This window comes from Anguilla rostrata, chromosome 6 (assembly GCF_018555375.3).
Source record: "Anguilla rostrata isolate EN2019 chromosome 6, ASM1855537v3, whole genome shotgun sequence".
In the NCBI taxonomy this organism is placed as follows: domain Eukaryota; kingdom Metazoa; phylum Chordata; class Actinopteri; order Anguilliformes; family Anguillidae; genus Anguilla; species Anguilla rostrata.
This window is the reverse complement of record NC_057938.1, coordinates 54,787,862-54,804,697: the sequence shown is the minus strand read 5'-3', so window position 1 is coordinate 54,804,697 and position 16,836 is coordinate 54,787,862. Positions and strand designations below refer to the sequence as shown.

Genomic DNA, 16,836 nt, shown 5'->3' with positions numbered 1-16,836 from the left:
GTGTTTCCTATTGTAGCCGAACGAGTTCCGGATGCTTCTGCAAACGAGAATCTAGTTATTAGTTGACAAACTGCCTAATTAAAGACAAATAACAAAGCATCAGTGTTATCATTTGTAACTTTGGGCGTTCAGGCATGGTTCCTGCCCAGTTGTCCTTCTGTTCTCAGTAAAGCATCTTTGCTATAGTTCTCTGTAAAAAAAAAGAAAAAAAAAGAAAAGCACTACACAAAATAAATAGATTTGATTTTATAATATCAATGTTGTGGAACCTACTCTGGAATACAGCAAAGCTCCCCTTCAAACTACTTTGCACAAAACGTATCAAAAAATGATCAGCATCCAGTCTGCCCAGACACAGAGTGCATCTGAGCAATGCCTTCTTTTTGCACACGTGGAAAACCAGCAACTAGCAGTTGGCCGTTTGCTACTATAGCTGAGTGCTTCTCATCAAGCAGGATTAGAGGGAACAGTGAAAGATAAAATGGTATTTGATCATAGGGTTTGGAAAAGAATAAATATTTAGGGCCAAAAGTAGTTGCCAGTTCCTGTAGTTAACTACTCCTCAAAATGACATACAAGTAACTAACCACTACAATCAATACACAAATTTGAATGCAGTTGAACCGGCACCACACTGGATAATTATCATGAACCGTATGGATTAGAATTATCTCAATGTTTTGTAGAATCTCTCCTATTCCTCCCCAAACCGCTGGGGGCAATGTTGCCTATTTGTGTTGCTCTGTCATGACAGTCCCGGATGTGCGTCCTTGCTAGAGGCGTGGTTGGAGTAAGTCAGAAGAGCCGCAGCGGCTTGGTGCTGGATGAAGTCGGCGTGACAGATAGCGTACGGGACGGCGCTGCGGGAGGTTGAATCGTTATTGTCGGGGAAAATTAGTATATGTACATAAACGCTGAAAGGCGACACCATGGCTTTTTACGAGTATGTCACCAAGGAGCAGCTGGCTGGCTTCGACAAGTACAAGGTAAGTTAACTTCGTGACTGAGCCCGCCTCATAATTCGCAGCTAGCACAGTCCTGCTAGTTAGCAACACTGTGTGCTGAAATATGATGACTTAACCTTACCGCACAAGCTGGCTAAAGAAGTGTTTTAAAACTGCCTTGAAAGCTGCAGCACCGGGCGACGTTTTGGGGACGAACTCAGTTGTTGGGGTTCCTTCGACTCGTGTTATTTGATTGAGGCAGGATTAAGGAAAGGTGCCGTCCTGGCCGGGAACGTCCTACACGGGGGCGCTAACGCTATTCGATGTATTAAGATGACAAGCACGCTGCATTCAGCGAGATGCCTGTATTTCTCCTATATATCACTAATATATAGAGTTCCATATCACGATATGGTGTGGGGGGCCTTTTCCGTTGGGCAGCTGGTTGGATGGATTACTAGCTTGGATGCATATCCGCACTGATCCCGGTTAAATGGCTAGCCTACTGACCAGCCAGTAAAATGGTAGAAAAACATTACATGCTTTGTACTGATTGACGTCGAGCACTCGAGATTTGTGACAGTCTTTGTTAGGTAGTTGGCTTAGTTTACTGACTATGTAATCCAGGTGGTTCGATTTGCAAGCCTATACGAGCCAGCTAGTCATATTAAAATTATTGCGGGTCTACTGTATGAGAGCCGGTCAGTTTGTCTGGCAGTCGCGTGGCAAACTGATTGTTTCAACAATGGGCTGATCAGGTTGTAACTTTCCATTTCTTGATGTCGCTGACCGTAACGATAAGGTTACGGTATCGCATGGACCGTTGCCTGCTTATAATAGCGTTTACGCGGAGGGCTGCGTGTAACGTTAACACATTTGTCACAAATGGCTCACACATCGTCCTTTTCCGTCACAGGCTTGTCTAAACCAAGTGTGAAACCGCAAGTTGCTGCTGCAGTCTTGTTCGCAATTAACTTTGCCCTGTCACGGGGGACTGACGCCCTGCGCGACGCTCACGCGAAGCGCTGGTTCTCTGATGCGAGTTTAGCGCGTCCACAGTGCAACAGTCCAAGAGTTAATCTGTCTGAGGGAGCAGGTGGTGTGATTTAGTTTCCCGGTGGGGTACTACTGTTGTAACCTTGATTGAGCAAGTCGCCCAACCTGAGTTGCTCCAGTGAATATCCACCTCTGACGATGTATCGACGCTTACGCAATTTGTCTCGGGGGGCATTTGAGTTGCAGGTAGCGTGGGGTGATCCACCTAATAGAGCCCAGCAATGGAATGTACGTTTTCAGTGAAAACATTTGCATAGTCAGTTCCTCGTTTTGTTATTTAAAAGAGGCGAACTTACGAATCAACGGCTGAAGTATTGACGGTTCATGGAGGCTTGGTTCGGGCGGGCCGGAGGAGGACGTTGTGATGCATTGCCGGGCAGGTAGGGTTTCTTCACCGCGCATATATCACCGGAGGGCGGGATGTGTCCCGGGCAGGATGCGGAGTTCTAGAGAGCAGGCGTGTAGTGTTTCTCCCGCGCGACAGACAGTCAGCCAGGGATCTCCATTATTTATGGCCTGGCCGGGGCACGCGGGGGCATACGCGCGGGGCATTTCAAATGCGCTCCCGCTGCACTCCAGATAACCCAAGGCCTGCCCGCGCGCTTCGGCTCCAGGAATGGGCTTATACTGCGGCCTGCAGAATCGCGGAGCCTGCAGTGCCGAATGCATTTCTTGCGTTTTTTGTTCCATTTGAAGGCTTAAGACATGGGATTCAAAAAGTTTGTTGTCTTTGGAGCGGTAAAATTAAGATATACTTTATACTTTATTGAACTCCATGGAGTAATTTGTCCTCTGCATTTGACCCATCCTTAGTTACCTAGGAGCAGTGGGCAGTCACAGTGCAGTGCCCGGGGACCAACTCCAGTTCTGAGGCAAGTGCCTTGGTCAGGGGCACCTGCAGGAGCGCACCTAACATGCAAATGGCTGCCCTTTGGCTGTGGAGGTTATACTTTATAAAAAGTGGTTAAAGTTTGACCCCTCATCTGACACCAGCTGCTCTCTGATGTAACGTAAAAAAGACATACTGCGCATGAAATCATTTCTACGTTGTGGTGTATTTGTGGGTCTGTGCTTGTAGCCATTTGCAAGGATCCAGATATCCCCACAGCTATGTGAATATTCACGAAATATGAAACAAACAAAATATTATTTAAAGTATCCCCCTCCCCCATTTTCAGAGGGTCCCCGGGTTCGCCTGCTCTGAAATGCACAATGGGGTCATTTATAACGGTAAATTAACATCAGGCATTCATGTGCTTTTGCACTCGTCTGTCTTCATCTAGCGTAGTAATTTAAGTGCACTGATGGCGTGTGTATATGCATGTGTGAGTGTGTGTTCTCCTGTGCATGTGGCTTGTGTGTGTGTGTGGATGGGGGTAGGTGGGTGGGTGGGTGTGTGTGTGTCAGTCAGTCCAGGTGTGTGTGTGTGTGTGTGTGTGTGTCAGTCCGGGCGTGTGAGTGTGTGTGTGTGTGTCAGTCAGTCCGTGTATGTGCGTGTGCGTGTGCGTGCGCGTGCGTGCGTGTGTGTGTGTCAGTCCGGGTGTGTGTGTGTGTGTGTCAGTCCGGGTGTTTGTGTGTGTGTATGTGTGTCAGTCAGTCCGGGTGTGTGTGTGTGTGTGTGTGTGTGTGTGTGGGTAGTGTGTGTGTGTGTGTGTGTGTGTTGTGTGGTGGTGTGTGTGTGTGTGTGTGTGTGTGTGTGTGCGTGTGTGTGTGTGTGCGTGCGTGCGTGTGTGTGTCAGTCAGTCCGGGTGTGTGTGTGTGTGTGTGTGGTGTGTGTGTGTGTGTGTGTGTGGTGGGTGTGTGTGGTGTGTGTGTGTGTGTGAGTGTGTGTGTGTGTGTGTGGGTGGGTGTGTGTGCGTGCGTATGTGTGTGTGTGTGTGTGCATGTGCGTGCGTGCGTGTGTGTGTCAGTCAGTCCGGGTGTGTGCGGGTGCGGGTGTGTGTGTGTGTGTGTGGTTTCTGGGTTCGGCAGCTTTTTGTGGGCGTGGCCCGAGGCACATGGGTGACGCCAGACGCCCCGCTGTGTGCCTGTGGCCGTTCGCAGGAAGCATATGACCTCTGACCTCTCGGAGAGGTGTGAGTTTCAAGCTGCTGTGGCGGCAGTGAGAGGGTTATGTTACCCCCCCCCCCTACCCCCAAACTCCCCCAAGAATGTCATTAGAGTCCTGTCTGGGACACCCCTGCTCTCTGGACTCCAGAGCCTGCTTTCCACCAGCTGTAACGCTATCAGCAGTGCTCTGTTCCTATTTTACACAGGAAATGCGCTGGAAGTGTTTTTTGCGTGAGATAGAAGTTCTGGGTCTTATCCTTGTAGCCCGGGTGTGTATCGAAAAGGAAACGTAGGATGAGGAAGTGCACTAAGCCCTGTTGCGTTCGCTGCCTGGCGTGCCGGTCTGCTACCCGCAGAGGTTTTGTAGATCTAGTGTGAGGTTGCAGGGGGTCATCGTGTTGTTACTCTGCATTTCTGTTAAAGGGAAAGAAAAAAAGGACAAAAAAAATAGGCCTGGAGGGGACAGTGTGATGTTACCTATGGATTTGGCCATCTGTCTGTCTGTCCCTCTTCCTCTCTCTCTCTCTCTCTCTCTCTCTCTGTCTTTCTCTCTCTCCATCTCCATCTCTGTCAATTAATCGAGCGATCTGTCAGTCAGGCGCATGTTATGTAGCTTTATAGGCCGCCGTCCAGGTATCCAGCTCTCCGGATGTTGGAAACGGTGCTTTTTTTTTTTGTCCCGTAAAACCAGAACGCGCAGGAAGTCCTGCGATGGAGGATTCTCTCCCCGCGCCTCCGCTTCCTGTGACGCTTCGCCGTTCCTTCCTGTCGGGCCCCGTCTCGCGACGGACGGCTGTTTGTCGTCATTTGATTGGTTGAGGTGGTGCTGTGGGGCGGGGACTAAAACCATCCTGTACCGGCCCCGCAGTGAATCGGGCGAGAGGCCGAATGGTGTGTTTTTTGTTGTGTTTTTGTTTTGTTTTTTTTAACCAGTGGCTTTTCTCCTGCAGTACAGCGCGGTCGACTCGAACCCCCTGTCCGTCTACGTCATGCACCCGTTCTGGAACTCCGTGGTCAAGGTAAGAGGGCGGAGGGTCCGCCCCACTGCCGCGCGATGCGTGTAGAGACCCTGTACCAGAACCCCCCCCCCCCCTTTGCATTTAAAGTGCTCACTAAGCCACAAGATAAAGATTTAAACTTGTAAATTCCAACCCCACCTGTAGAGGGCAGTATTAGAACTTTTTTTACTTTCAAGGATAAAAGCACAAAATCTTAAAAGCTTTAAAAAACTGCTTTCACTGAATAATGCAGGCCTGATATCATAATTTGTATTCCTTGGTCCTTTTATGCATGATTCAAGTGTTTAAAATGGTGCACAGGGTCCAAATTAATGATGAGTGTAATATGTAGTAATCTAGTAGTAATAACATTAAATCAAATCTCTCTCCCCCCCTTTCCCTCACTCCCCCCCCCCCCCTTTTTCTCTCTCTCTCTCTCTCTCTCTCTCTCTCAGGTGTTACCCACCTGGCTGGCTCCTAATCTCATCACCTTCACAGGGTTCATGTTCCTCGTCCTCAACTTCCTCATGCTGGCCTTTTACGACTTTGACTTCTCCGCGTCAGGTGAGTCGCAGTGTTCCGTAGCCCCGCCCCGCTCCGATGCCCCGCCCTGTTTCGTTTTATGACCAGTGAGAGCGTGGACTACCTCTGCTTCATGGATAACCTGTGCTAATCCTCTACCTCTGCCATTCACTCTTTCTTTCTCTTTCTTTCTCTCTCTCTCTCTCTTATCTGCTATCTTGTACTCTCTATCTCCCAGATCTCTATCTCTTGACCTCTCCCTCACTCTCAGCCTTTCCTGCTGGGTCGTATTCAAATTCAGATACGCTCTCTTGGAATGGCATGGTGTTCCTTCAGCCGGCGTTTTCCATAAAATGCAAATCAACAATGAGTGTTTTAAGTAATAAAATAAATAAAAAAATTATTAAAAAATACAAATTGCAGTGGCCGTTTCAGTCTTTGGGTTCAGCCTACTGGCTGTGTGTCAGGCTTTGGCCTGCTCTCCCAAAACCGTGTAGGGAGAGGCGCTGCTCGCACCCCTCCCAAAAAGGAAATTTTCTCCTGAACGATGGCGCTCCCTTCTGTCTGTGAAAAGCTGTTGTGTGACCCGTTTTAAATTTAAAGCTTAAGTCATACATTCCATTGTGATTTCCACATATTTATTACACCACGGTGCGAACGTGCTCTCTCGTCTCCGTCTCTCTCTCTCTCTCTCTCTCTCTCTCTCTCTGTCTGTCTCTTCATTCTCTCGCTCCCTCTCTCCTTATCTCTCCACTTTTTCTCTTTGGCTGTCTTCTCCTTATTTGAGCGTTTTTGCTGCCGTTTGGTGTACTCTCAGTGTTTATGCGCGAATCCATGGAGCACGGTTTGCCCCTGTTTCGGCCTGCCGGTCAAGGAGTTAGTGCACCTGGCGACATGGTACATCAGTGCCCTGACTCATCGCTCCTGCACACCCCTGCGGTTAGTTGACCTGTGCGACTCGTCTTAAAACACACCTGAGTGAAGCCAAGTTCACTCACAGTGTGTTGGCTCTGAATGTTTCCAGTAAGTAAGATCTTGTGGTTTGTGCTATACGTTGTGATGTAGATGTGTGTGCTTACGATGTATCCGAAATACCCTGCCTCTGGTTGAGACTTCTCTGGTCTGAAACTGATTTATTCTCTGATATAACCCCGGGTGGGGGGAGAACCTGAAAAAAAAAAAAAAAAAAAAATCACGTTCACCCTCATTTGTGTTCAGTGCAGCTCGTAGGCTTGTTCTACTGTAGACCTCCCTTCACAGACCATGTTGCTTCTTGTTTTTGGCTGGACCGCAACAGCGGGGCCAGCCCTACGAATGCGAATGTCTGTGAGTGACTGACTGACTGACTGAGTGACTGAGTGATGAAGTTACACCATTGGTTGGCTGAGTTATGAAGTTACACCATTGGCCGGCCGGATCACATGTGTGAGGTCCAGCCATATACTACTACAGGTTTTAACCTGGTCTTGTTTTTTTTTTGTCTTCCAGCTGAAGGTCACGTCCACGTGCCAAGTTGGGTGTGGGTCGCGGCTGGCCTCTTCAACTTCCTGGCGTACACGTTAGGTACTGTTGCCTGGCGGTGGCATTCTGCTACACCAGCTCTTTGCACCACACGGGGGCGGGGGGTGGTTGGGGTGGGGGTTGTTTGATGTCCCAGTGTTCCAAAGGAAGGAAGCAAGCGTGGAAGAGAGGGAGGAATTATGTAACGTCAGGTTTTTTTTCCAGAAGCGTCCCGTGGCCTGGGTCTCACAGTCGTTCGTTCAGACCGCGTTGTGCTTGGTCATACTTTGCTGAGGAATCCCCCCCCCCACCCCAAGAATCCCAGTGCAAAGCCCCAAAATTCCAAGTCAGTGTTCTAGAAGTCTAGAACTCCGCTCTTTTCAGTTGCCAGCAGTGATTGTTACGTCGGCATTAGAATGTTCAGTTGAGAACACTCTAGTCGCATCTTTGTGATTGTACACCTTTAAGGTTAAAATGTGGTTGAAGTGCTTTTACCTTTAACTTATTTAACTTGTCTTCCCGTAGGCTTCGGTTAACTATGTACATGTACTTGTAAACAGGAAGTGAATATTCTTCACACAAATCTTTATGACTAATTCTGTGTCTCATTCTGTATCTATGTGAAGCACTTTGAATTGCCTTTTTGTATGAAAGGTGCTATACAAATAAACTTGCCTTGCCTTGGCCATGTTAAACATTATTATTAAAATGAATAAAAAACAAAACGCAGAACCCAAATGCTTCTACCAAAATTTTTTTTTGACAATTCACATAAGTTGTGTGAAATTTTTTTGGTCGTTTTATTTTCCTTTTTAGTCATTTTTTTATTCATTTATTTTTAAATTAGTGGGATGTGCCCTGAGAGCCCAAAGAGTTATGTACGAGGTGGTAAAAGCCGAAGTTGTGAAACACACAGATAAGGGGGTCCCGAACCCCGCCTGTCTGTGACAGTAATGGGCGGTGGGGCTTGCTGACACTGTACCGTGTGAGGTTCCTCTGCAGCACCGGGTCTCTAGCCCAAAACAAATCCCCCGGCACTGTACTGCCAGAAGCAGGCAGGCGTTTGGAGAATGTTGCTATGGTGACGATCTTTGCCACCCCACCATGGGAAAGAGACCCCCCCCCCCCAAATAATCACGTGTATTTGTGAGGTACTCGATCTTTGAAATGAAAAATGTGTTCGTTACGGTAGAAATGTGTGATAGAATCCAGGCATCTGTGTGTTTGACACTGTGTGCATAGCGGTCCCATCCTGATTGGATAGTTATCTGTGCGTTCCAGACGGCGTGGATGGCAAGCAGGCTCGGAGGACCAACTCGAGTACGCCACTGGGGGAGCTGTTTGACCACGGCTTGGACAGCTGGGCCTGCATCTTCTTCGTGGCCACGGTCTACTCCATCTTCGGCAGGGGGGTGACGGGCGTGAACGTGACCACGCTCTACTACATCCTGTGGGTGGTGCTGTTCTCCTTCATCCTCTCCCACTGGGAGAAGTACAACACCGGCATCCTCTTCCTCCCCTGGGGCTATGATGTCAGCCAAGTGGTGAGCCAATCACAGCGCGCTTTGCAGACCAGGTGTGTCGGAGGTGAAACACACCTGTGTGGGTACCTCTGTGTTCTCACTGAACCATCAGGCAGGGTGTCCCGTCCCAGTCGTCAAATTCCACTCAACTGAAATTGGATTTAGTCAGAATGCATTAGGCTCTCTTTGTAAGCATGATGGGATTTGTAGTCCTTGGAAACTGCCCCGTGTTTGCAGATGAAGTCGTTTTTCTTTAATCTTGGCTGGGAAAGGGGAAATGGGAGTCCTGACTCAAAAGCTAAGGTTTGAGTGTGGGGAATAAAGCATTTTTATTTTCCTTTCTGAATAACTCAGCCATCTTTGTTTTGTTTTTTTTCCCGCATAGACCATCTCCATCGTGTACATTATTACGGCCGTTGTGGGTGTGGAGACGTGGTACATCCCAGTCTTTTGGAATTTCCACTACAGAGACCTGTTCACGATTATGATTCTGGGTGAGAATCTGGACTTTCGTTTTTACTTTCATTTTTACTTTCGTTTTTACTTCTGTGGACTGGAGCTGAGCGCTGCGTGATGCTCATCTGCTCGTCTTTAGCAAAAGAGTAACCTCACGTGGGAAGGATTTAAGGTGGATGACAGGCATACATCTTAACTGAATATCTTAAAATGCACTTTTTGACTGTGTTTTTTTTCCCCCGAACAGGTTGTTCCTTTGCTGTGACTCTTCCGATGAGTCTTCGCAACGTCTTTAAGTAAGTGGTTGAATTCAAAGTCAGATACAAACTCAAAGCAATTTTTTTTTTGGGGGGTGGGGGGATGTGTTGTGGAGTGGACTGTCTCTCAGTGGTTGTATTGGTGCTAATGTTATAGTTAATGTTAGCGCTATTGTGATGTTAGCATTATAGTTGTGTTAGCGTGACAGGGGTGGTAGCGTTACAGTGGTGTTAGCATTATAGTGGCGTTGCCGTTAGTTACAGCATGCGCTGTCTCCCGCCAGGGCGTACCGCAGCAACACGCTGAAGCACAGCTCCCTGTACGAGTCGTTCCTGCCCTTCCTCTCGCCCGTGCTCCTCTTCCTCCTCTCCACCCTGTGGGTGCTGCTCTCCCCCAACGGCATCCTGCAGCTGCAGCCCCGCGTCTTCTACCTCATGGTGGGGACTGCCTTCGCCAACGTCACGGTGAGGCCCCGCCCCCTTCCCATCATCCCTCACGCCATTCCGGTGGTGGTGATATCTTGTAGCAGTAGCATTGTTACTATTATTGACATTATTATTATCATTATTACCATTATTATTATATTATTATTATTATTATGCTTCCACAATATTATGAACACTATAACCCTAACTGTAACTTGGAATAATAACAGTTTTTATTGTTTTTGTTGTTATAAGTTGTAATTTTCCGTATTGTGATTATGGTTGATGTTTGTAATGGTTTCTTTTATCGTCATTATTGCTGATGTGTGCACAGAACACAGTCTCCTTTCCCTGCGGATCTGATCATTGCCCCGCCCTGCCACCAAACTGAGGGCCTGTCTGTCACATTCATGGATATGAATCCTGTTTAAAGGAGTTTTTTTTGAGACTTGTGAAGCTTAGAGCTGGGAGCTGTGTTTTTCAGTACTGGGAGGGTGGGGGGTGGGGGGATTACAGCCAGAAGAGATCTTTCCTGCCCTCTGGGGGGGGTGACTCACAGCTGAAGGGTGTGTGAGTCAGGCGGAAACCGATTCTCTGGCTGAGGAAAGCCAGATGTGTGTGTGTGTGTGTGTGCGCGCGCGAGTGTGTGTGTCTGTGTCTGTACATGTGTTTGTGAGAGACAGTCCTTTCATTCTGGTATCAAGTAGAGACTCCATATTCAGTCAAAGTAAGTGTATCACAGGGAAGAGAGGACGGTGGCCAGATGAGGACTCGTTGAGTCAGGAGAGACTCGGTGAGTCAGTAGATGGTGTTGAGTCACAGTGGAGAGAGAATCTGTGTGGTTGATAGAGGACTCGGTGTTGAGTCAGAGAGAGAGAACTCTGTGTTGAGTCTCAGATAGAGGACTCGGTGTTGAGTCACAAGTGGAGAGAGAACTCTGTGTTGAGTCTCAGATAGAGGACTCGGTGTTGAGTCGGAGAGAGAGAACTCCGTGTTGAGTCTCAGATAGAGGCGTCAGTGTTGAGTCTCAGAGGCCTGCCCTGACGGTGCTGTTCTCGGTGTCTCCGCAGTGTAAGCTGATCGTGTGCCAGATGAGCAACACGCGCTGCCAGCCGCTGAGCTGGCTGCTGCTGCCCATGGGCGCGGCGGTGCTGCTGGTGGCCACGGGCACGGTCACGCACGCCGAAACGCTGCTCCTCTACGCCTGGACCGGCGTGGTGGTGCTGGCGCACGTGCACTACGGCGTCTCAGTGGTGAGTTACCCCCCAAAAAAAATTTAACCACCTGCGCCGAGGACGACCCCTCCCTCTGCTTCTCCCGACCTGCCCTATCAACGCTGCCATCTTTACGAGCGACCAAGGTCTCGGTTCTCCGAGCTGTTTATTTGTTCTTCCACGGGACACCAGGAAGGTTCGGGGGGAGCGGATGGAGGAAAAAACTGTTATCATGGCAGGGGGGGGAGCGTCCGCATCCTGAAAGTTAATTTATTACTTTTATCTGCTTCCTCGTATAAAACATTGGCCACTCCCATCCACTCTTCTGTATTGCCTCCAGCCTGGAAAAAAATAGAGTGGATATTCACTGCAGTAAATTTGTGTGTTAAAATATGTATATATATATATACGTATATATTGGTGATGGTGGTGGTGGTTCAGTAGCCAGCAGGGTATGCACTAGTCTTTTCACCTGTACGAGTGTCCACTGAAGTGTGTGAACTGAACGTTTCTGAAGGCACTTCTAAAAAATAAAAAAAAAACGCGTATCAGCAGCAATACGTACAGTTGCAACAAGGTGGCAGTCAAACAGCATGTTTGCCAGGCCTCACCCTTCCAATGTTATTTATGTATTTATTTAAACATTATTCTTTAAAAAAAAAAAATTATGGTCTTTTTAGATTAGCCTGACATTTAGGGTCTTTAAAAACCAGTATTTCCTGATTTTCAAAATGGGTAGGAACTGAAATGGCACCCACCGAACTTGCAGTAGGCGCTGACGTCCCCCCCCCCCCCCCGTTCCCTCCCAGGTGCACCAGCTCAGCGACCACTTCAACATCTGCGCCTTCTCGCTCCGGAAGCCCGGGGCGGACTGACTAGACGGGGAGGAGAAGGTCGGTCTGCAGGCTGCGGAGGTTTAGACTGTCCCAGCAGCCCTCCGGCGCCGCAGCCCATCACCACGGACACCGACGAACACCTTCCCGCGAGGAGATCCATCATCCCTGCCTCCCTACCCCCCACACACCCCCCCCTCGAAACATCAGCCCCCACCGTCACTGTCATCGTCGGCTATTTCCATTGGCCTGTCGGGAGGTTTGGCTTTTTCCATAGTTTTTTTTTTTTTTTTGCCCCCCCCCACACCCCCCACCCCGTACAACAAATGAGGTTCCGCTGGTTTGGTTTCCATGGGAGGTGTTCCTCTGCCGATTCCAGCAGCTCAGCTCCGCACCCTGGCCCCGCCAAGCCGTCCCACAGTGCACCTCTGCTCCGCAAGCAGAACGTACGGTCGAGGAAGCATCGCGTTCCTTCACGTTTATAACGTCTTTATGAATGTAACACATTTTCACCTTTCGGAGAAAATGTCCTCTTTCTCCCCCTCCCCCCCTTTTTTTTTTTAGATCACAGCTCTGGTTTGGATCGGCGGGCGTTTCTGAAACTCAACGTTTTGGAACGCGCCGAACGTTCTTTTGTCTTTTGTCGGACGCTAACGCTTTGGGGGTTCCCCTCCTGCGTCTCCTCTCACACGTGTTCAGCGCCCAGAATTCTACAGCCTGCGACCTGAACGCGTCTGTGCAACGCAGGACTGGCGTTAACAAACCCTGACGACGAAGGCCACGGGTTCCAAAAGAAGAAGCAAGAAGGCAACTTTCGGCAACGGTTTTTTTTTTTTTTTTTTCTCCCCCCCCCCTTTCCCCTCTCGATATTAGCCGGGAACCACTATGACGATGTTTAAAGCGTACTTAGGTGCAGTACTTCTGCCTTAAAAAACTGGACATTGCAACAGCTTATTGTATCATAATCGTGATTCCAGAGGACTGCAGTCATTCGGAACCAAATGTACACCACAGGAAGGGGTCGTGTTCGCGTTCGACCTTAAACCAGCCGGCGAGAGAAGATCGCTCAAGTCCAACGTGTTTTACTTGTCAGTTGAAATTGCGCAGACTGAATTTTCGAATCGAGTTCTGAGATGTCCAGTGGTGGTGTGTCAGCATGCCGATTTTCGTAACGCCCCCTTAATCCTTTTATTTTCCTTTTTTTTTTTTTTTTTTGAACCTCTGGTAGGCTTGATTGAGTTTACCTCATGCTTGAATGAAGAGTTCGCCTGAAACCCGCTACAGGAAAGGGTTAACTCTGAAGAAACAAGCATGGTTTCGCACACCCTTATTTAAACGAGATGAACCACTAGTTTTCCGTTTGTAAACATGTCTGATGTCTATACATGTCTTATGAGTTAATGCTATCATTATTCTTGTGATTAGCTGTGTACTGGTCTTGTCAAGATGGTGGGAGTTGGTCAAAGATGCGCTGGTGTAAAGTTTATATGTTGCCATAGATTCAGTTCCAGTAACTGTGAACTGGAAAGTATCAACACTTATGTATATATAATATATATTTCTTTTTCTCTTTTTTTATAGAATAGTTCACTTTAAAACAACTTCAATTTTATCTCTCCCCAAACAACCCATAAAAATTCAATATCACGGTTTATGTTTTTGAAGACTATTTTCAGACCGACTTGATGCAGTGGAGTTTCTATTTAAGGGTAACGTGTACTGGAAGGTACCGCATGAGTGTTGTCAGATTGAAGGAGTGAGTTTCTTTCATTTGTGGTTTGTTTTCTCTCCTCTGCTCTTTGGCTGGGGTTGTTGGAGCAAATATTTGTGAATTTGCTCCAATCGGAAATCGTAGCCAGATGATTTGAGAAAATTTGTGTGGTCTTTCGGGTTGAAGTGATGGTTGCAGAATCCAGTTTTGCGTTCCATAGAAATTGCATGAAGGTCATCAGAAGAGAGCTTGGGGTCAGCTGGAAGTATTTGGCATTCTGGATATTTTCTTGGTAATGATCATTGTAGTTTGTATTAACCATCACCATTTATCTAACTTTAATCCTTAACCTCCTGTAATCCTGTATCGTGGAAATGTACACTTGAGAAATGTACAGTATATTAAAATCCAAGAGTTAAATGAATATATAAATATATATAAACGTGCTGTTAAATGACCGCAAGAGCAGCAGTTATTCAAAAACAGGTTTTGTGGATGACTGCTTTCACAACACCTGACGGTCAATGACAATGGTGCCTTTGCTCTCTCCTCCACCAGGTGGCACTGTTTTGCCTGGTGACGTTGCTGCAGGCTCACCAGAATGCACTATAGCTACATGTTGTGTCACTGTGCCATTGTGGTGTTATTGGGGTGGGGCGGGGCTTTCCTGTAGACACCCTGTTGTAAAATGGACACGTGCTCTGATATGTGAATAGTGTGAAAGACTACAGTGTAAACTGTAAAGTGGGGGGGGTGGGGGGGGGGGGCTTAAGCCGTTTTATTAGAATGGCTTCCCGTACCATTTCACGAGAAAATCAACTGGATTTTAAATGGGGATGAAGCTGCTCAGTTCATACATCAGACGATGGGGTGCGGTCCTCATTGCCTGCTTTGTGGGGGTGTGCACGTGTGTGTGTGCGTGTGTGTGTGAGTGTAAATGCAGTTGGGATTTAGTTTCATTTGCAAACTGGATGCTAGGCTACCCAGACCTTTGAACTTTTTGGGCATTGTCAAGAACCTTGGCTTGAAAGCTTATGACAAATTCGCTATCACAGTAAATTCGGTCTAATAACATTAAAATGTCTTGTTTACTTTTTTCTTTTTCTTTAAAAAAATGGATCTTCATGTGTCTCGTTAATGTACCAACAGCGGGGACAAATGGTTATCATAAATAATGCGTCGGTTATTAATTGGCTTGCTGCACGAGTACATACTTGAATATTCAACGCGACTTCCTTGCTTTAATTGGCAGTTCTGAGAAATGCACCCGCGTTCTTACCGCTGCGCTCCTGTGTTCTTGCAAGCGTTTGTCTTTCCGGTGCATAACATCCATCACGCAAAAGTACCACTGGTACTAGGCGTAGGCGTACGTTCCCCTAACGCACAAAAGTGACTACTTGTTTTCAATGGGTGACATACGCAGATCCATCGCAAGTAGTTTCCATGGCGTTGCCCGTGCCACCCGTTCGAAAGAAAACAGTGACGATTTTGCCGCTTCGGCGAGTGCATATGCGAGCGAACAGTTGCACACCGCCTGCGAAATTTAATATTACGTTGTCAGTGGCCTGTACGCGCCGCACATCAAATATTAACTGTTCTACCTCATGGTATGTTAGCACCGATGACGCGGGAACGTATTTGGGACGTGAATGTGCAGGTCAGTGGTGGAATTCTTTTTTTTTTTTAATTTAATTTATTTTTTATTTAATTTTTTTTTTTTTTTTGCAGTGTCGTTTAAAAATGTATTTCTTCACAATAGTTACTAAAAATCTAGCACGTTTTTGCAGAACAGCTTTTTTGCTTGTTGATGCTGCACTGACTTCTTGATATCTATATTTTCTTTTTCTTTCTTCCTGGAGTAGAGGAATATTAGGGATCCTGTCTCCACTGACTGTATTGCTGAGCCTTCTGTGTCACTGGATTTCAAATGGATTGCAGGTTCCCCAGGTATACATTACAGTTATGTGGCCCAGGTGCTACAGGTGTGAATTAGCCTCTGAGCTTCTGTCTGTTTGTCTGCTGTTCATTGAAATGCATTTCTAGAATTTGGTAACTACTGAACTTGGATGCCATCAACATGTGTCCTTTGACTTGCAAGTTAATACAAACTTGTATTTATTTTTCTTTAATTTTTTTGGTTGGGCTTTTTGCTTTTGAATCAAACTTTTAGTTAGTTTTTGTGTTAAATATATATTTTTTTTTTGAGGGGGTATTTGTGATGAAGGAGGGAAAAAAATATCCTGGGCATTTTATTTGTAAGTCAAAAGTTAAGGACACAATTTTGATAGTCCAGACCTATGTGTCAAATGGGGTTGTCAGTTGTTCTGTCCTCAGGAGCCAAGTCGGTGGCGATTTGTAATTGAGAATAAGGCAAGAAGCCTTGCCAAGATGGTTGGTTTGGGTGCTCCCACAAACACCTTCGCCTTGACCGTGACTGAAATTGTAACACGTGGTATTGTACATTTCCACAAACAAAGGAACTCTTTTTTTGCTTTACGACCTTTTGGTTGTTTGTACATTTGTAAATGTGAATCTATTTGCAGTGTGAGTTCTAAATCCTGAATGAAACGTTTGCAGAGACGAATGTGAAAATGGAAGCAGCCTCCTGTAGTATTCCTAAAATGAAATGTTTTGCTAAGTGCATAATAATCTGATCTAGTACAATCACTTCCCCCCCATTATTAATGTTATTAACCCATTTTCATAAGCCCGTTTCCTGAAATGCCCTGGTAAGATTGTGGGTAATATGTCAAAAACATGTTACCATCACAACCGGTGTGTTCTATTGTATCCAGTGTGTATTCCATCTTCTGTTGTATCTGTCTCACCCGTCCATACCAGGTGCATTACAGATTTTATTCCTACCTGTGTGTTTTTGTGTAAAGTCAGTTTGTCTGCTTACCCACTGGATTGGAGGACTGGTTCCCCGACTTGACTCTCAGAATGCCTTCTCTGAATTTCCTGGTGCAATTTAAAAAAAAAAAAAATATTTAAACCGGACATTGCGCTTCCCTTCCACAAAATTGAATGCACTGCAAATGTTATCCTTCGTGTTTTTTCAGTCGCCCTAAACAAGAAATGTTGTTGTGCCCCCCCCCCAACATGCTCCAATGGAAAATCACTAAATCACATTAAAAACAAAAGAAAAACTTAAATTGGGCCCCAGGGACGGTTGTGTTCATGCCCGAAGTCAGCTCGGACGTTAACACAACCTGAGACGATATTGCGATGCTCGACATTATATAGACTAATTCACTATTGCGTCTTTCAGGTATGGATTTTTTTTTTTAAACATACATTTGCTGTGAATATGTAGTATATTTTACAAAAATTCTAGACATTTACAG

At 46.7% G+C, this 16,836-nt stretch overlaps 1 protein-coding gene across 1 annotated transcript; it reads left to right on the top strand.

Moving 5' to 3' along the window:
- Positions 1-790: 790 nt before the first annotated feature.
- Positions 791-16,775, top strand: selenoi (selenoprotein I). The gene is made up of 10 exons (XM_064340681.1): positions 791-986; positions 5,000-5,068; positions 5,503-5,611; positions 7,058-7,132; positions 8,351-8,613; positions 8,978-9,086; positions 9,296-9,344; positions 9,590-9,770; positions 10,802-10,984; positions 11,755-16,775. Exons 1-10 carry the CDS (start codon positions 930-932, stop codon positions 11,863-11,865), a joined length of 1,206 nt encoding a protein of 401 aa, XP_064196751.1. The 5' UTR covers positions 791-929; the 3' UTR covers positions 11,866-16,775.
- Positions 16,776-16,836: the final 61 nt, after the last annotated feature.